This window comes from Aethalodelphis obliquidens, unplaced genomic scaffold (assembly GCF_003676395.1).
Source record: "Aethalodelphis obliquidens isolate GAN/ISIS:26980383/991018 unplaced genomic scaffold, ASM367639v1 scaffold8, whole genome shotgun sequence".
Lineage (NCBI taxonomy): Eukaryota > Metazoa > Chordata > Mammalia > Artiodactyla > Delphinidae > Aethalodelphis > Aethalodelphis obliquidens.
The window spans coordinates 6,917,827-6,938,025 of NW_020837952.1; the positions used below are offsets into that span (position 1 = coordinate 6,917,827).

Genomic DNA, 20,199 nt, shown 5'->3' on the forward strand with positions numbered 1-20,199 from the left:
ATATTATATATATATAATCTCAAAAGCAGGGCTTGAAAAGCTGGCTTTGTCATTTGAAGGACAGTTGTGATCTTCTGCAGTGTTTCATTTCCTTAACAAGGTAACATTGAAAAATGAACCCAGTAGATTTGAGGCTGTTATCTCACCTTGCAAGTGGAGTGTTTACAACCGCAATTCTTTATGTCTGAAGAATTTTCAAGGTGTTCTTAAGAATCTGATTCTTCTACTATCTAAAATATAGACATCTGATTCTTCTACTATCTAAAATATAGACATCCCTGGAAGTCGGCCTTTGGTCTTTTATTTTATTTTATTTTATTTTTTGCGGTACGCGGGCCTCTCACTGCTGAGGCCTCTCCCGTTGCGGAGCACAGGCTCCGGACGCGCAGGCTCAGCGGCCAGGGCTCACGGGCCCAGCCACTCCGCGGCACGTGGGATCCTCCCGGACCGGGGCACGAGCCCACGTCCCCTGCATCGGCAGGTGGATCCTCAACCACTCCGCCACCAGGGAAGCCCTATTTTACTTTTTGTAATTAATAGACTGTATCTCTTAGAGCAGTTATAGGTTTATAGAAAAGTTGAAAAGTACAGAGTTCCCATATACAACCCCCCTCTTACAGTTTCTCCTGTTATTAATATCTTGCATTGGTGTAGTACATTTATTACATTGATAAACCAATATTGATACATTATCATTAACTAAAGTCCATAGTTTACATTAGGATCCACTTTGTGTTGTACGGTTCTATGGGTTTTGCCAAGTGTAAACTATCCTGTATCTACCGTTATAGTACAATAATGTAGAATAATTTCAGTGCCCTAAAAATCCTCTGTGCTCCACCAATTCATCTCCTCTGCTCTCCCCACCTCCCCCCAAACCTTGGCAAGTACACAGCTTTTTACTGTTTCCATAGTTTTGCCTTTTCCCCAATGTCATGTAGTTGGAATCATATTGTATGAAGTCTTTTAGACTGACTTCTTCCATTTAACAATATGCATTTAATGTCCCTCTATGTTTTTCTGTGGCTTGATAGCTCCTTTCATTTTATCACTGAATAATATTCCATTGTAGGTACCACAGTTTGCTTATCCATTCACTTACTGAAGGACATCTTGGTTGGTTTTAATTTTTGGCAATTATGGATAAATTCTCTTTTCTAAGTTTCATTTTCTCTGGATATTATCCAAATCCTCTTTGATCCCCTTCTTTTTCCTCCACTTGTTTTATGATTCAATAGCTCCTGATAATTGGACCCCCTAAATATATATTCATCCTAGGAGTTGCAAACTAGTAATAAAATTGTTTTGTTTGGATTGAGGAATTTTTTTTTTTAATTTACTTTAAATTAGAAAGTTGACTTTAAAATGTTACTCCTACCTGAGGATGTTCTTGACTCTAGAGTCAGGTGTTATGGGTAATTATAGCCTCTGTGCTGCGCACAGTGGTTTATTTCTACTGTATTGTTATTATTATTTTTATTGTTTTCCCATCTGTTAGAGAGTGTGCTCCTTGAGGACATGGACCTCTCTTACCCATTATTGTATTTCCAGTTTCCGACATATTGTCTGGTACGTGTTAAGGGTTCAACAAATGTTGAATGGACCCTAGTTACCCATAGTTTAACCTATTACCTTTTTGTCCTTGATTTCTAAATTATTTCTTCCCTGAATTCCCAACTACTTGCTGGCTTTCTCATCTGGAAATTCTGCTGGAACCTCAAACTCACCAAATCTAAAGGAGGAAGGACTCTTATTATCTCATCTCCACCAAATCTTCTTTTCTTTTGGTCCTTGGGGCCGATTCTTCCCTCCTCCCCCCAACACCAGAGCTCAAGATAGGCAGTTTTACTTTCAGTCCTTTGAAAGTCCTTTCTATCTCTATCACTAAAGAGATAGTGTAGCCATTTAGGATTCCAGTTTAATGCAGAAAGTGTCTTTTATTAGACTCCCTACCTTAGGTGGGCCCTGGACTTCGTGTCTTCTTATTGTATATGTTTTTTGATGCTATAAATACTAAAGTTCAAAGTCACACTGGTTGGCAAACTCCCTCGAATCAAAAGCTAGCGTCAGGGCTCTGTTTATCCTCTCTGGATTTGTGCCTTCTCTTAGTTTTTGGCCTGAACTTCCTTTACCTTCTTAGTGATAGATGTGTTTAAGAAGATTGAAAAAATATGTTTTGTCTAGCATTTTCAGTTGTCTTCAGCAGGAAGATCGATCAAGGTAGAAGTCTGTCGTTTTTGTGTGAAACTGAACTCCTGCTTTGATTTTTATTGTTTCAGGGCTCTGGGGTCTGGTCAACAACGCAGGCGTTTTTCACCCGCATGGCTACACTGAGTGGCTGAAGATTGAGGCCTGTATGGATACCCTCAAAGTGAACCTCATTGGTTTGATAGAGGTGACCTTGAACATGCTTCCCTTGGTAAGGAGAGCACAGGGGAGGATTGTCAATGTCTCCAGCATTCTGGGAAGAATTGCTTTCTTTGGAGGAGTCTACTCTTGCACCAAGTATGGAGTGCAAGCCTTTTCAGATATTCTGAGGTAACTCTCAAGTTAAAACAAAAGCAACTACTGAGCACTTAAATATGTCTTAGACACCATGCTAGTCACTTTCACCTACATTATCTTTTTTCTTAATTTTTAAAATTAAAAACAATTTTATTTTTGGCTGCGTTGGGTCTTCGTTGCTGCGCGCAGGCTTTCTCTAGTTGCGGCGAGTGGGGGCTACTCTTCGTTGCGGTGTGCGGGCTTCTCATTGCTAGGGCTTCTCTTGCTGCGGAGCACAGGCTCTAGGCACGCAGGCCTCAGTAGTTGTGGCACGTGGCTCAGTAGTTGTGGCTTGCAGGCTCTAGAGCGCAGGCTCAATAGTTGTTGCGCACGGGCTTAGTTGCTCTGTGGCATGTGGTATTTTCCCGGACCAGGGCTCGAACCCGTGTCCCCTGCATTGGCAGGCAGATTCTTAACCACTGCGCCACCAGGGAAGTCCCAGCAGGTGGATTCTTAACCACTGCGCCACCAGGGAAGCCCTCATCTGCATTATCTTATTTCATCACTTCCAAAATCTGATGTGTAGGTATTATCACTAGTCTGTTTTATACAGGAAACTGAGGCTCAGATTTTGGTATCTTTCTCAAAGTTCAGCTGCAACGACCATGATTTGGCAGACCTGTGTTTTGACCCCAAGTCTCTGTCTACTGTCACCACATCACATTTTAACTCTCAAGGTTTATCCTTAAGAAAATTTCATTTCTGGAGAGAGGATGACTGTCTTCTTTCCTCCTTGAAGTAAACCTGTCCTCGTTTCTTCACAGTGACTCTTTCTGGTGCTCATCTGCTTCTAACTAACTTTTTCCATCCCTTTACTCTGTATATCTTTTCTTTATCTAATAGCTTCTTTTCTTTCTTATAGCTTCAGTTTGCCACAATCCCTAATTGCCCTGCCTCTACCTCCTGGTTTTTTAAAATACATCATTTCAGCCTCATGTCCCTCTATCAGCTGCTCCTTCTTATTATAGTCCCCCTTATATTTTAATTTCTGAGACAGAGATTCCTACTGGCTGAGTTCATTTTTTGTGTGCCGGGTGACACCGCATCATGTGATATTTTTTGCACTTATTATGTGTCAGGCACTGTTGTGAGTACTTTCCATCTAATAAATCATTTAATTTTCATGGCAACCCAATGAGAAAGGAATTATTTTATCTTTATTGTGTTGACTATATCTAGGGAAACTGAGGCACAGAGGTTCAGTAATTTGCCAAGGCCATATAGGTAATAACAGGCAGAGTCACTGTCTAGCCCTGAGAGGGGCTCCCCTCCCATCAAGTACCATTCCTGGTCCAGTCAGCTACAGACATGAGGGTGCAGTCACATGGTACAAAATAGTGCTGCACAGACTCTCCCTTAGCAGGGGCTGACTCTAGGGCAGTTTCACTTGGAAATGAGCTATAAATATTATAGGCACCATGTATTAGCTTCCTATGGCTGCTGTAATAAATTACCACAAGTAATTTATGGTATATGGTGTCCTACAACAACACATATTTATTCCCTCAGAGTTCTGGAGTCTAGAAGTCTGAAATCAGTATCACTGGGCTAAAATCAGTTGTTGACAGGGCCACGTTCCTTCCGGAGGCTCTAGGAGAGAATTCATTACTTGCCTCTTCCAGCTTCTGGTGGCTGCCAGCATTCCTTGGCTTGTGGCCACATCACTCCAATCTCTGCTTTCATGATCATGCTGCCTTCTCTTCCTCTGTTGGTCTTCAAATCTACCTCTGCCTCTTTTATAAGGATAGTTGTGATTGCATTTAGGATGCACCCAGATAATCTGGCACAGTTTTCCTATCTCAAGATCCTTAACTCAATCAAACTTGCAAAATCTTTGCCACATAAGGTAATATTTACAGGTTCCGGGGATTAGGACCTGATATCTTTGGGGGCCATTATTTAGCCTACCACATGCCATGACTGGTATATATCTAATACATTGTGCCTATATTATCTGCTCAGGAAGGGAATAGGGAAATAACCGTGGACACTACATGAGTTGTTACTATGTGGCAGGCACCTTGTCTGGCTTTCTGCCTACCCAACATCCTGTCTATTTCCACAGGGCTGCTGCCTTCTGATTTACTACCACTCATGACTCTTGGACTCCTTGACTCATTCCCAGACCAAGAACAAAGATATGCCCTTCCAACCTTAAATCACTAATTCCTTTAGAAAATTCCAGTTTGCCTTAATTGTGCTAAGGATTAAACAGGAAGTTTTGTCCCACATTTGGACTGGAGTTTTAGAGGGGCTGGAGATGTTGTGGTGTGTTGGGAATCTGTGAGAAAGCTGCAAGGGGAGGTGCAATGTAGAGGGCTGAAGCACCCCTGGCTTGCGTAGCCCCTCCTTCTTCCCCAGCACGCACAGGCACCTGGAGAATCATTTTCTGAAGCTCTGACTTGGAAAGTTTTAGGTTTGGGTTTGATAAGGGAGGCTTTTCCTTTAGAGCAGTGGTTCTTAACTTTTAGCATGCCTCAGAGCCACCTGAAGGGCTTGTTCAAACAGATTATTGGTTCTCACCCCCAGAGTTTCTGACTGTAAGTTTGGACTGGGGCTCAATAATCTGCATTTCCAACCAGCTCCCAGACGCTGATGCTGTTGATCTGGGGTCTACACTTTGAGAACCACTCATGGCTTTAGAGACTCATGATGCTTTATGTTTTACATTCTTATGGACCATGGTTCCAAACATTTCTCCTTGACATCAGCTTGGGCTTCATCTTCTCGAACGAGGCTGCTTGAACCTCTAGATCAGGGAGCACCCCTCATCACTGTCCCTGGAGTACTGAGAGAATACCTCTCACATGGTGCGCCATGTCATCTTACTTTACTTGGTGAAGGCGGCACTTAGCACAGTGCCTGGCACGTACACAGCTCCTGATAAGTATTTTTGGAACTGTTTTTTGAACTAACCCGAATATTCTGGAACGACCAATGGCCTGTTATTTTAATGCCCACATCATATTCCACTAATGGTCTCTTGCTGTCTTTGAACACACTGTAATTTTGCACAGCCCCCTGCGCTCTGTGTACAGTTTCTGCTGCCTGGTATTCCATTCCACCTCTTTCCTCACTGGGAAATTTCCTCTTTATCCTTCGAAGCTCAACTGAAACATTTTCTCCTCACTGAAGCCTTCTCTGACTCCCTCAGAAAATCTATATCCTCCTCTCTACTTATGTAGCCCCTTGAATACCTCTCCTTTAAATTCTTTTGAATTGTATTGCAATTATTTGCTTACTTGTCAGACTCACCCACTGTGAGCTTTTTGGGGTGGTGAACAGAGTCTTAATTTACTGAGGTTGTGCATGTAAAACACTTAGCACAGTAGATTCCATAAAAATGCTAATTTTCTTTATTATTCTTTGTCGTTTTCATATTTCCAGTGTATAGCACATGGTAGAAACTTAATGACTCTGTTAAATGAGTGGGTGTGGGATTGAATGGTTATGGTGGTTTGTATAATCATGTCCCAATTGTGGCATCTAGGGATGTTTAAAATTTTATTTTTTTCCTTTCCATTTCTTTATTCTTTAAAATATTCAGTAAAGGTGTTTTTATAACTATTTTTTGTTCTGTTTTGTTTTTTCCCTGAGAACGTTGAAATTGTGGTATCTTTCAATCAGAGGAGTTAACTTGAGAATTTCTTTTTCCTAGGCGTGAGCTTCAACATTTCGGGGTGAAAATCAGCATAATTGAACCCGGCTACTTCAGAACAGGAATGTCAGATTTGCAGAAGTCCTCAGAGGCAGCGAAACAAGTCTGGAAAGAAGTCCCTGTGCATATTAAGGAGTCCTATGGACAGAAGTTTTTTGATACCTGTGAGCTTTTCTTTTGACGGTATAATGGATAACCTTGCATGAGAAGGACAAAGAGGGTTGGTGGAGAATGATTGGTAGATCTTCTGAGAAAAAAGCTCCTTAAACAAAGCCTTCCCAGGACAAGAGGGGTTCAGGAAGGTCCCAGTGCCTTCATGGTTGGCTTGGTGATGGCTGTTGTGGCTGAGGAAGAGGCCATACAGGCAGCCTAGGGCCAGGGCCTGCCCTGCCTTGTCACCTGTGAGCCTGGCCACCTGCGCACCAGGGAGATATTACATGGTTAGAGGCATGGAGCCTCTGGGTCTTGGGAGGGGGTGCCCTCCACAGTTTGTCAGGACTGGTGTGGGGGCCTGCTTAACTAAAGTTCAGCCTTCAATATTATCTACCCTTTGGGTAACAGCCAAGCCACAAACTCCACGTTTTATTGTGAGGGGAGGGAGGGTATATATAGGTGGGGAGAGGTAAGTGAGTTAGGACCGGATTTGCAGGGCCCTATTGGCCATTCGCAGAGGCTAGACCTCATGTGCAGGCCCTGGGAGCCTGGTAGGAGTGAGATGGTTTAATTTCGTGTAAGAATGCCATTCTGATAATCTGGAGGAGGAGGCAGTTTTGGGGGAACAGGGAAGGCAGTCCTCTAAGTAGAATTAAGTCATGCGCACTGTGTGGGTCTGCACCTTCCTGGGGGGAAGGGATGCTTTTTCTTCACACAGAGCAGTCAGCAGCTTGCCAAGGGCAAAGGGAGCAGCTCTCTTTTCCCTTTCACAAAAAGGCCCCGTGGTGGGTAGCAGTAGTCCTGTGCTTGGCTTTGGGTGATATTGCGGTACAGAGAAAAGAAGGGGGATGTGCAGACAGAAGAGTCCCGACCTACAACCCTGTCTTCTAGGTGCATCAGGCGTAAGAGAGTCACCATCGACAAAGGGGAGAGAAATTGGAACAAGGAAAAGCTAGCTGACAGCAAACTTCCTCAGCCTCTCAGAACTCAAGCTAGAGAACTACAGTTCCTAACATGTCAGGGGCACAGCCATTGTTCTAAGCTCTTCTCCACCTAAAGTTTTAAACTATTAGGGAATTTGTTTCCCCTTGCGAGTACATGTAGTTTGGCAATAGAAATCAAAGGAAAATAGAATTTACTAAGAAGTGACAATATGTAAAAGGAGAGATATATGTATTTCATGATTTAAGGAGTTGAAATTGTTCATATACTTGTCCATGGATCAGAATAATCTAGATCAGTGCTGTCCAACAGATATATGACAGCCACATATGTAATCTTAAATTTTCTAGTAGCTACTTTCTAAAAAAGGAAAAGAAACAGGTTAAACAAATTTTAATAATACATTTTATTTAAGACCGATATATCCAAAATACTATCATTTCAACATTTATTATCAATATAAAAGCTATTAATAAGATATTTTATATTCTTTTTCCTATTAGTCTTTGAAAATTGGTGTGTATTTTACACTTATAGCACATCTCAACTTGCATGCTAAATTTTCCTAGGAGGTACTTCTTCTGTATTTGGATTAATACAATTTACGGTTACCAGCAGCATTATTCATAAGAGCCCCAGAGTGGAAACAGTTCAGATGTCCATCGACTGTTGAATGGGTAAACAAAATGTGGTATAGCCCCACAATGGAATATTACTTGGCAATTAAAAGAAATGAAGTACTGATCCATGCTATGACAGGATGAACCTTGAGAACATTTTGCCCCTGAGAGAAGCCAGTCACAAAAGACCACAATGTATGATTCTATTTACATGAAGTGTCCAGAAAAGGCAAGCCATAGAGACAGAAAGTAGATTGGTTTTTGCCTAGGGCTGGGTGGGTTGGCAGGAAATGGGAGTGATTGCTAATGGGTATGGCGTTTCTTTTTGGGATGATGAAAATGTCCTAAACTTAGATTGTGGTGATGGTTGCACAACTCTGGATATACTAAAAGTCATTGATTTGTATACTTTAAATGGATGGTTTTTATGAATGTGAATTATCTCAATAAAGATGTTAAAAAATTTCCAGTTGAAAAAGTAGATTCACATACCTACATTGTTCCAAACATACTTAGAAGTTTTCCAATAACAGAGTTGAGTTTTAAAATTAAAATCAATTCAATTGGGGGGTGGGGAGGGGGAAAAAAATCAATTAAATTAAAAAATTCAGTTTTCAGGGAATTCCCTGGCAGTCCAGTGGTTAGGACTTGGCACTTTCACTGCTGGGGCCCGGCTTCAGTCGCTGGTCGAAGAACTAAGATACCGCAAGCTGTGCTGCGCAGCAACACCTCCCACCCCCCCAAAATTCAGTTTTCAGTCACGCTAGCTGTATTTTAAGTGCTCATTAGCTGCATGTGGCTAGTGGCTGTTATATTGCGAAGCACAGGTCTGATTGGCCTAATCCTTGTGGCAATTAAATGTAATTAGACTTCTGTGACTGCATGCAACAGGATCTTAAAAATATAAGCAATAAGATTGCTGACCACCATTTTTCTTTTTGTACACAGATCACGATCTCCTGAAACAAGGGATGTTGAGTTGTAGCACAAACCTGAACCTGGTTACTGACTGTATGGAACATGCCCTGACATCTGTTCATCCCCGCACTCGATACTCAGCTGGCTGGGATGCTAAATTTTTCTTCATCCCTCTATCTTATTTACCTACATCACTGGCAGACTACATATTGACTAGATCTTGGCCCAAACCAGCCCAGGCAGTCTAAAGAAAACGGGTTGGTGGCTCTTGAAATGAAGAAGACAAAAATCTGACATTGATTGTTAGTGTCCCAATAATCTTTATGTGTCATCTATACTTTTTGTAACAATAAACTTTCTTGCCTAAACTCATTTATCTGGCACCATCAGAGAACCAATAGGTTTTTATTCCAGATATCCAAAGCTTACACCTTTAGGTGATAAATCTTTACCATTTTAACCATCTTTTGATGATAGTATTTCCAAAATGCATCAATCTTCCTTGCCCTATTAAACAGAGTAGACCAGAAACAATTTAGCTTGTTTTGATGTTATTTTTTAATGTAAATGAATAGCTGTTCTGTGCTGTGATAAACTATTGCTCAAGGACTATTGAGAAATGTGGATCTGTTCATCCTTAACTTGAAATGGGTCTATACTTTGGTACTTCTAGTAAATGTTTAATTTTGTTTTCTCCTCCCTATTTGCCAGCTGTTTTGGGATATATTTCTTCCTTATTTAAAAAGAAATGATTTTTATTTTTATTTATTTATTTTTTTTGCGGTACGCGGGCCTCTCACTGTTGTGGCCTCTCCCGTTGCGGAGCACAGGCTCCGGACGCGCAGGCCCAGCGGCCATGGCTCACGGGCCCAGCCGCTCCGCGGCATGCGGGATCCTCCCGGACCGGGGCACGAACCCGTGTCCCCTGCATCGGCAGGCAGACTCTGAACCACTGCGCCACCAGGGAAGCCCATGATTTTTAATTTTTAAATCAAAATAATATACACATACATAGTTAAAAATTCAGTTAATACTCAAAAGCTTAAAAATGAAAGCACAACAAACAGTTCGCCACCTTCATTGCTGTTCCTCAGAGGTGAATGCTTTTGACTTTTAGCTATTTTTTTCTGGTATTTACTGCTATATTTCTGAATAATATACTTCATACTGTTTTTCTTGATTTATTAATTTTAGATATTCTCAATTAACTTCCTGTTAGGGTAAATGAGAATTTAGCTTTTTACACCACTTTCCTGACCATTTCCTTTATCCCCATATTTCTAATATAATTTTTATCACATTTCAGTTAAATTAATAGTGTTTGCATTATTAGCATGTGATTTTTTTTTGTTTTTCTTGGAGTTAATTATTACCTTTCTTTTTCTTTTTTTTTTTTTGAGCCATGCTGAGGCTTGTGGAATCTCAGTTCCCCGACCAGGGATTGAACCCAGGCCATGGCAGTGAAAGCCTGGAATCCTAACCACCAGAGAACTCCCTACCTTGCTTTTTTATTTGCATAATTTTTTATTCACTTTAATATTTTCACCTGTTTTCTCTGATTTCAGAATACTTTCAGTAGTATTCTTTAGATAGTTAAATGGATCATAGAATTATCCATTCCATTTCAACTGATCCAATACAGGATCACACTTTGACTTAATTTTCATGTCCCTGTACCCTGATTTATAATAGTTTCTTAATGTTTTTTTAAAACTTTTTATTTTATATTGGAGTATAGCCAATTAACAATGTTATGATAGTTTCAGGTGCACAGCAAAGCGACTCAGCCATACTTATACATGTATCCATTCTCCCCCAAACTCCCCTCCCATTCAGGCTGCCACATAATATTGAGCAGAGTTCCCTGTGCCATACAGTAGGTCCTCGTTGGTTATCCATTTTAAATATAGCAGTGTTTACATATTGATCCCAAACTCCCTAACTATCCCTTCCCCCAACCCTTCCCCCCGGTTTCCTTTGCTGTGCAAAAGCTTGTAAATTTGATTAGGTCCCATTTATTTATTTCTGCTTTTATTTCTATCGCCTGGGAGACTTACCTAAGAAAACGTTGCTATGATTGATGTCAGAGAATGTTTTGCCTATGTTCTCTTCTAGGAGTTGTATGGTATCATTTATAGTCTTTTTTTTTAAATTACTTTAAAATTTATTTTTATTTTTGGCTGCATTGGGTCTTCTTTGTTGCACGCGGGCTTTCTCTAGTTGCAGCGAGTGGGGGCTACTCTTCGTTGCAGTGTGCAGTCTTGTCATTGCAGTGGCTCCTAGGTGCCATTGCAGAGCACGAGCTCTAGGCGTATGGGCTTCAGTAGTTGCAGCATGTGGGCTCAGTTGTTGTGGCTCGCGGACTCTAGAGCGCAGGCTCAGTAGTTGTGGCTCATGGGCCTAGCTGCTCTGCAGCATGTGGGATCTTCCTGGACCAGGGCTCAAACCTGTCTCCCCTGCGTTGGCAAGTGGATTTTTAACCACTGTGCCACCAGGGAAGTCCCTATAGTCTTATATTTAAGTCTTGAAGCTATTTTGAGTTTGTTTTTGTGTATGGTGTGAGGGAGTGTTCTAACTTCATTGATTTACATGCAGCTGTCCAACTTTCCCATCACTACTTGCTGAAGAGACTGTCTTTTCTGCATTGTATATTCTTGCTACCTTGTCGAAGAATAATTGACCATAGGTGTGTGGGTTTATTTCTGGGCTCTGTATTTTGTTCCATTGATCCATATGTCTGTTTTTGTGCCAATACCATGCTATTTTGATTACTGTAGCTTTGTAGTATTGTCTGAAGTCTGGGAGGGTTATGCCTCCAGCTTTGTTCTTTTTTTTTATATATAAATTTATATATAAATTTATTTTATTTTTTGGCTGCGTTGGGTCTTCATTGCTACATGCGGGCTTTCTCTAATTGTGGCGAGTGGGGGCTACTCTTTGTTGCAGTGCACGGGCTTTTCATAGCGGTGGTTTCTCTTGTTGCGGAGCACAGGCTCTAGGTGTGTGGGCTTCAGTAGTTGTGGCTCGCAGGCTCTAGAGTGCAGGCTCACTAGTTGTGGTGCACGGGATTAGTTGCTCCATGGCACGTGGGATCTTCCCGGACCAGGGCTTGAACCCATGTCCCCTGTGTTGGCACGTGGATTCTTAACTACTGCACCACCAGGGAAGCCCCACTCAGGCACTTCTTTTTATCTAAAGTCCATATGTTATCAAGAAAATAGACATTGGAGATCATCTGAAGCATAGTGTCACCATCAAAGTTTTGGTGACAAACTTCCAATAGGCCTGACCCAGATATCTTGGAAAAGCTGTCTCATCAGATGTCATCTGCTTCAATTCCAGGAAATCTTTACTTTTAGGTCACCAGATGATGTACAGGTCCAGTCAGTGTTTGGTGCTTTCTTTCTTTCTTTTTTTAAAATAAATTTTTACTGGAGTGTAGTTGCTTTACAATGTTGTGTTAGTTTCTGCTATATAGCAAAGTGAATCAGCTGTACGTATACATACATCCCCTCTTTTTTGGATTTCCTTCCCATTTAGGTCACCACAGAGCACTGAGTAGAGTTCCTTGTGCTATACAGTAAGTTCTCATTAGTCGGTGCTTTCTTTAAGTGTGTCACATGAATCCAAGAGTCTTTTCCTTGGGGTTCAGTGGCACAAGGGTTGGTTAGCAGTACCTGATAGGGGCTTCTCCAACAAGGTTGAAGAGAGTTCTTCTGGAGATGTCTTTTGCTATAGATGAAATCTCCATTTTGCAACTTGTGATGCTTAAGGTCTTCATCCTCCTGAGAGTCCACTGTGAAAAGACTCCTCTAACAAAACATGGCTATTTTTAATAGAAACAATTAGGCCTTTGCAATACTGGAGTTTCTCTCCTTTTATCAGTTGTGGGTCAAAAGACGCAGGAGCCAAGTGTGTTTGGCATCCTGTACTATCTCAAAGGGTGAGACTTTATGAGTTCCGGAAGTGGTGGATCTGAAATAAGAAGGACCAGTGTCAATGCTTTTGGCTAAGGTATTTGGAGGGCCTCTACAAATTTTGCCAAATAAGTCTTAATAATGTTGTTGGTGCATTCAACTAAACCAGAGGATCGAGGGTGGTAAACACAGTAAAAGTGTTGTAAAACTGGCCAAAGAGTGCAAACTTGTCAAAGTACCTGGCCAGTAAAATAGGTTCCTCAATCACTATGAAGTTTGAGAAGAGTTCCCCAGGTAGGGGTAATCTTTTCCAAATGGAATTTAGCCACAGAAGCGGCAGTAGCCTGCTTGCAAGGGAAGGCTTCAATGCAGTGTGAAAACATACAGATCATGACTAAAACATATTTATATCCATTAGACACAGGAAGTTGTAGGAAATCCATTTGCCTACAAATGTAGGAAAATCCATCAAAAGAAGTTGCAGTAGCACACCTAGCACAATATTTGCCATTGTCACCTTTTAAATAAGAACCAGCAGTGAACCACAAGAAGTCAGTGTTACCTAAAGGAACTTCCTTTAGATCATCACAAAGAGTGAGAAGATGATCTGTCAGCATTAAGAAATTGTGAGAGGGACTTCCCTGGTGGCGCAGTGGTTAAGAATCCACCTACCAATGCAGGGGACAAGGGTTCAAGCCCTGGTCTGGGAAGATCCCACATGCCGCGGAGTAACTAAGCCCGTGCGCCACAACTACTGATCCTGCGCTGTACAGCCTACATGCCGCAACTGCTGAAGCCCGCGTGCCTAGAGCCCATGCTCTGCAACAAGAGAAGCCACCGCAATGAGAAGCCTGCACACTGCAATGAAGAGTAGCCCCCGCTCGCTGCAACTAGAGAACGCCCAGCAACGAAGACCCAAGGCAGCCAAAAATAAAATATAAATAAATAGATAAATTAAAAAAAAAAAAAAGAAATTGTGAGGGACTTTGTTGGCAATGGAGGGGAGAAGAGTAGCAGGGTTAATGGGTAAAGGGGGATGAAAACATACAAACTTCCAATTCTAAAATACATAAGTCATGGGGATATAATACATAGCATGGCAACTATATTAATACTGTATTGCCTATTGAAATTTGCTAAGAGTAAATCTTTAAAGTTCTCATGATGAGAGAAAAATTCTGTAACTGTGTGGTGATGGATGTTAACTAGACTTATTGTGGTGATCATTTCACAATATATACAAATATGGAATCATTATGTATGTTGTACAACTGAAACTATTATAATGTTGTATGTCAATTATACCTCAATTAAAAAAAAAAGAATAACAAGTATAAATTGAGTTCTGCTGATATGTGGACATGGGGGTGTTTTTAATTCTTCCCTGAGAGTCATTAAATTTGTATAATTTTTATTGAAACAACAACAACAAAATGAGTAGCAGCGTTAAGATTACTACAACATAAAAGAATAATGTGAGGGGCGGTTAACAAAAAGACTTCATAAGAGTTGTGGTGGCTGACTGAGAAATGTTTTGTGTGGTGAGAATTCAGGAGAGCTTCTACTGTATTAGGTACAAAAATGGTTAAAGGGGATCCCATAATGATTTTTCTGATAGTCTTAACCAAAAGGGCAGTGACTGTAGTGGCTCTAGGGCAAGGGGGTAGGGGGGAATCTCTGTGCCACAGGATTCAGTTTCTGGCTATAATACACTAATGGGTCAATGGTGGTCCAATGTTTTTGGGTGAGTACCCCAAGGGCATTTCCCTCCTTTTCAAATACAAAAAGGAAAAAAAAAATCTGATCATTGGTATGACTAAGGGCACTGGGTTCATCAAACTCCTTTAAGGACTTGAAAGCTATGTTGTCCATAATATTGGGTCAGAGTTGTTATTGTTTAGTAAAACATACAGAGGTTTGACCATAAAAGAGAAATTTGGAATCCAATTTTGGCAATAGCCAACTAGCCAGAGAAAACCTCACTTAGTTTTGGGTTTGGGGAAATTTAGGACACCACAAAGTCTATCTGGATCTAGGTGTAGCCCTTGTTCTCATATCAGATGATCTCTTGCAGGGGTCCCCAAGCCCTGGGCTATGGACTGGTACCTGTCCGTGGCCTGTTAGGAACCGGGCTGCACAGCAGGAGGTGAGTGGTGGGCAAGCAGGGAAGCTTCCTCTGCTGCTCCGCATCGCCTCCCGTCGCTTGTATTACTGCCTGAACCATCCCCTCCCCCCCCCCTACCCCCCCACCCCATCCGTGGAAAAATTGCCTTCCATGAAACCAGTCCCTGGTGCCCAAAAGGTTGGGGACTGTTGCCCTATCAAACCAGGGTTTGGGCAAACAGAAAAATTTCTTTGATGACCTTATGGCTTTTTAAAGTTAAAAGCTTTAGCAAGTAGATACTTTCTTCCTGTGAGGAAGCTTGAGAAGGAGAGCAAAGAAATCAAATCCTCCACATATTGCAACAAAGTAGAACCTCCAGGGAGCTTTATATCATCCAGATCAGCTTTCAGGATTTGGAGGAAATAAGGACTCACAGTAAAACCCTAAGGCATTGCTGTCCAAGTGAATTGTTTTTCTTCCCAAATGAAGGAAAAAAGGTATTGGCTAGCTTCATCAACTGGAATACTGAAGAATGCACTACATAAATCATTTACAGAAAAGAAATTACTTTCGGTGGGAATGGATGCTAGTAACATAACGTTAGGAACAACAGGGTGTCAAGGGATAACAATGTTGTTTATTGCTCGGAGGTCCTGGACAAATGTCCACCCGCGGCCCTTAGATTTTCTTACTGGTAAAATGGGAGTGTTACAGGGGCCAGTACAAGGGATAATGAGGCCTTGAGCTGTGTAATCTTCTATTATGGGCTTTATGCTTTGAAGGGCTTTCTTTACTTACAGGGCATTGATTAATATTGGGAAGAGGTTTTGAGGGACCTATTTGAATTTTCATGGGAGATGCACTATAAATTTTGCCAGCATCATTTGGAGATTTTGTCCATAAGAAGGATGGTAGCTAATTCAATAGGGACAAACAATCAGTTTTTCCAGAATCAGCTCTATTAACATCAGAGATGGAACAAATAAAAGATGTCAAAGAGTCATTTAATTCACCTGGTGGTTTACTTTAATGACTACTGTCAAATTCTAGAATTATTTCCTCCTTTTGGGGGAAAGAAATTCTGGCTTAATACTCCTAAGAAGTCTCAGATATGGAAAGAATATTAGAATGAATAGGGGCAGAGTTACTAAGGGAAAAAGTACGTATCTCTCTCGAAGGGCCTAAACAAAGGCAATAGGTTAAGAGGCAGGAACCTCTTAACCTATTCATTGGAGATCTTCACTATTAGAACTGTTTTAGCTCTCTGAGGCAGGGGCTGCTTTATAGTAGTGGGGCTGAGCACCAAGAGTGTGGCTCCAGTGTCAGTTAGACCTGGAAAAAATTCATCCCCAATCTGGAGAAATGTTTCTCAAAGTTGATTAGGAGGGAGGATTGGGAAGAGTCCCAACTACAGTTCCTGGGAGCCCCATCATTAAGAGTTGGGAGGAAGTTGGAAAGGCTGGTTAGACGGCTGAAGGCACCTAAAGTGCTTAAATTTGGAGCAATCTCTTTCCCAGTGTCCTGGATCTTTGCAATAATAGCAGAAACTAGGAGGGTGTTGGTTTCATTTAGGAGCCTTCATTTTCCAGAATTGTAAATTAAGAATTTTGGTGACCTTCCTTAGAGATGACTCATCTAGAGAGTGTAAGGGAGCTGGTTTGCCAGATTAACTAAATCTGGAGTGGAGATAGTTTCTGATTCCATCCTGGTCCTTTTTACTAAAAGGGAAATCTCCCGGTTCATCCCATTAATAAACATAGAGTTAAAAGCTAGCTGGGTATTATCAACATCTGAAGGAAGACCAGAATTTTCTTCAAAAACAATCTGAAGTTGATTACAATAGTTATGAACAGGTTCATCAGATTTTTGTGTGCAAGCCTGAATTTGGTTCTGATCAACAGGCTTTGGAAAATCCCTAGGAATTTCTTGATGAAGTCGCCTTGTGATTGCCTGAGCCTGACCATATAAGAAACAGGCTGGTCTCCTAGTTGTAATTCTAGAGAACTTACAGGACTTTCCCAGTTAGCGATTTTCATCTAATGGTGGGCCTGGCCTTCACCGACAAGCATATGAACTAGTTGATGTAAGTCAGAGAAACCAAGCTGATATGGCTGAATGACTATATTAAATTCCTCAGCAAATCTGTGAGGATTTTCAGTTACTTTGGGAAAATCTTTGACTATGGTTTACAGTTCAACTTTAGTTCAGGGAATATAAGAAATTAATGGTTTACCCTCTGGATCCTCAGAAGGCTTAATTTAATTAATCATTTGGCTGCGTCAGGTCTTAGTTGTGGCATGCGGGATCTTCGTTGTGGTATGCGGGATCTTTCATTGCAGCTCGCAGGCTCTTCCTTGTGGCGCACGGGCTTCTCTCTAGCTGTTGTCGTGCGGGCTGCAGAGCACGCGGGCTCCAGATCGCATGGGCTCAGTAGTTGCGGCATGCAGGCTCTCTAGTTGTGGCGCATGAGCTCTAGAGCACACGGGCTCAGTGGTCGAGGCACGCGGGCTTAGTTGCCCTGCAGCATGTGGGATATTAGTTCCCCGACCAGGGATCGAACCCACATCCCCTGCATTGGAAGGTGGATTCTTAACCACTGGACCACCAGGGAGGTCCCAGAAGGCTTAATTTTAAAGGGACAGGTTCTGACAAATTCAGAGGAAAAGGGAGTGCGAAGAGTTTCAGAGAAAAGGGGAAGTTTGGCAAGAGAATTAGTATGGGAGATTTGAGGGTATAGAGGAGGCATAGGCAACATAGAAGGGGAGGAGGAAGATGGTGCCAGAGGCAGAGTCTGAGACAAAGAAGCCAAAGAAGAGCCTTAGCCTTCAGGAGTCATTTTATCTTTCTCTAATCATTTGTTTGCCTCCATAAATCTTAAAATCTTATTTTGCAGAGAGGTAGCTTTAGACACACACACACGCGCTCACGCACACACACACACACACACACACACACACACAAAAGGGAATACTACTCAGCTGTAAAAAGGAATGAAATTTTGCCATTTGCAACAACATGGATGGACTTGGAGGGTATTATGCTAAGTGAAATAAGACAGAGAAAGACACATACTGTATGATATCACTTATATGTGGATCTAAAAAATAAAACTAGTAAATATAACAGAAAGGAAACAGACTCACAGATATAGAGAACAAACTAGTGGTTACCGTGGGGGGGGAGGGGCAGAATAGGGGTAGTGATGAGGAGGTACAAACTACTGTGTATTGATATAAAATAAATAAACTACAAGAATATATTGTACAGGGACTTCCCTAGTGGTCCAGTGGTAAAGAATCTGCCTTCCAATGCAGGGGACGTGGGTTCGATCCTTGGTCAGGGAACTAAGATCTCACATGTCATGGGGCAACTAAGTCCGCGTGCCACAACTACTGAGCCCACGCACCTCAACTAGAGAGCTTGCGTGCCACAAACTACAGAGCCCACACACTCTGGAGCCCATGCGCCACAACTAGAGAGAGAAAACCCGCATGCAGCAACAAAAAGATCCTGCGTGCCGTGACGAAGATCCCACATGCCGCAATGAAGACCTGATGTAGCCAAAATTAAAATTAAAAAAAAAATAAAATAAAGAATATATTGTACAACACAGGGAATATAGCCAATATTTTATAATAACTATAAATGGAATATAACCTTTAAAAATTGTGAATCACTATGCTGTGCTTCTACAACTTATGTAATATTGTATATCAACTATATCTCAATAAAAAAAGAAATTAAAAAAAAACTGTCTGCCTTGAAAGGGCCAAAGTAAGGTGATCGTCAGTTCTAGACTCAGACTGTGCGGTCACTAAGGGCCATGGAACACACACACACACACACACACACACACACACACACCAGGAAGGACACCCTTCCCCCCGTGATGTTCCTCCAACACCCTCTACTAGCCTCTATTGACAGTACTTAATTTAAGAAACTTCTTGAGGGACATCCCTGGTGGTCCAGTGGTTAGGACTCCATGCTTCCACTGCAGGGGGCCCGGGTTTGATCCCTCGTCGGGGAATTAGATCCCGCATGCATGCTGCAACTAAGAGTCTGCATGCTGCAACTAAGAAGTCCACATGCCACAACTAAGAGTCCTCATGCTGTAATGAAGATCCCATGTGCCACAACTAAGACACAGCACAATGCTGGAGAGGATGTGGAGAAAAGGGAACCCTCTTGCACTGTTGTTCGGAATGTAAATTGATACAGCCACTATGGAGAACAGTATGGAAGTTCCTTAAAAAACTAAAAATAGAACTACCATATGACCCAGAAATCCCACTACTGGGCATATACCTGGAGAAAACCATAATTCAAAAAGAGACATGTACCACAATATTCATTGCAGCACTATTTACAATAGCCAGGACATGGAAGCAACCTAAATGTCCATCGACAGATGAATGGATTAAGAAGATGTGGCACATACATACAATGGAATATTACTCAGCCATAAAAAAGAAACAAAACTGAGTTATTTGTAGTGAGGTGGATGGACCTAGGGTCTGTCATACAGAGTGAAGTAGAAAAACAAATACCGTATGCTAACGCATATATATGAAATCTAGAAAACTTGTACTGATGAACCTAGTGGCATGACAGGAATAAAGACGCAGACATAGAGAATGGACTTGAGGACATGGTGGGTGAGGAATGGTAAGCTGGGACAAAGTAAGAGAGTGGCATGGACATATATACACTACCAAATATAAAATAGAGAGCTAGTGGGAAGCAGCTGCACAGCATAGGGAGATCAGCTTGGTGCTTTGTGACCACCTAGAGGGGTGGGATAGGGAGGGTGGGAGGGAGGCTCTAGAGGGAGGGGATAAGGGGATATATGCATACATATAGCTGATTCACTTTGTTATACAGCAGAAACTAACAACATTATAAAGCAATTATACTCTAATAAAGATGTAAAAAAAAAAAAAAAGGACCTGGCGCACCTAAATAAATAAACATTAAAAAAAAAAAAAAAAGGAACTGCTTGAACAGTCCAGTCCATTGTCACAGAGCAGGTTCTGAAGAATGAATTTGGAGTTAAGAACAATAAATTGATAATTGGCACAGATGGTCAATTGTTCCAATACCAGTTAGTGAAAATCCATTCTTTTCTAAGTAATTTAAAACATCATCGGGCTTCCCTGGTGGCGCAGTGGTTGAGAGTCCGCCTGCCGATGCAGGGGACACGGGTTCGTGCCCCGGTCCGGGAAGATCCCACATGCCACGGAGCGGCTGGGCCCGTGAGCCATGGCCGCTGGGCCTGTGCGTCTGGAGCCTGTGCTCCGCAATGGGAGAGGCCACAACAGTGAGAGGCCCGCGTACCGCAAA

The 20,199-nt window shown here is 41.8% G+C and overlaps 1 protein-coding gene and 1 long non-coding RNA gene across 2 annotated transcripts in view; one reads left to right on the plus strand and one right to left on the minus strand.

Moving 5' to 3' along the window:
- The window catches only part of LOC113620614 (17-beta-hydroxysteroid dehydrogenase type 6), a 32,939-nt gene extending 23,495 nt beyond the window's left edge, over positions 1-9,444 (plus strand). The window contains exons 3-5 of the mRNA XM_027106718.1: positions 2,280-2,538; positions 6,203-6,366; positions 8,866-9,444. Coding sequence (XP_026962519.1) covers positions 2,280-2,538; positions 6,203-6,366; positions 8,866-9,083 — 641 coding nt within the window. The 3' untranslated portion in view covers positions 9,084-9,444. The remainder of the gene's footprint in view (positions 1-2,279; positions 2,539-6,202; positions 6,367-8,865) is intronic.
- A 2,885-nt stretch (positions 9,445-12,329) lies between these two features.
- LOC113620615 (uncharacterized) overlaps positions 12,330-20,199 on the minus strand; it is a 42,427-nt gene continuing 34,557 nt past the window's right edge. The window contains exon 3 of the long non-coding RNA XR_003432840.1: positions 12,330-12,810. This is a non-coding gene — a long non-coding RNA (uncharacterized LOC113620615). The remainder of the gene's footprint in view (positions 12,811-20,199) is intronic.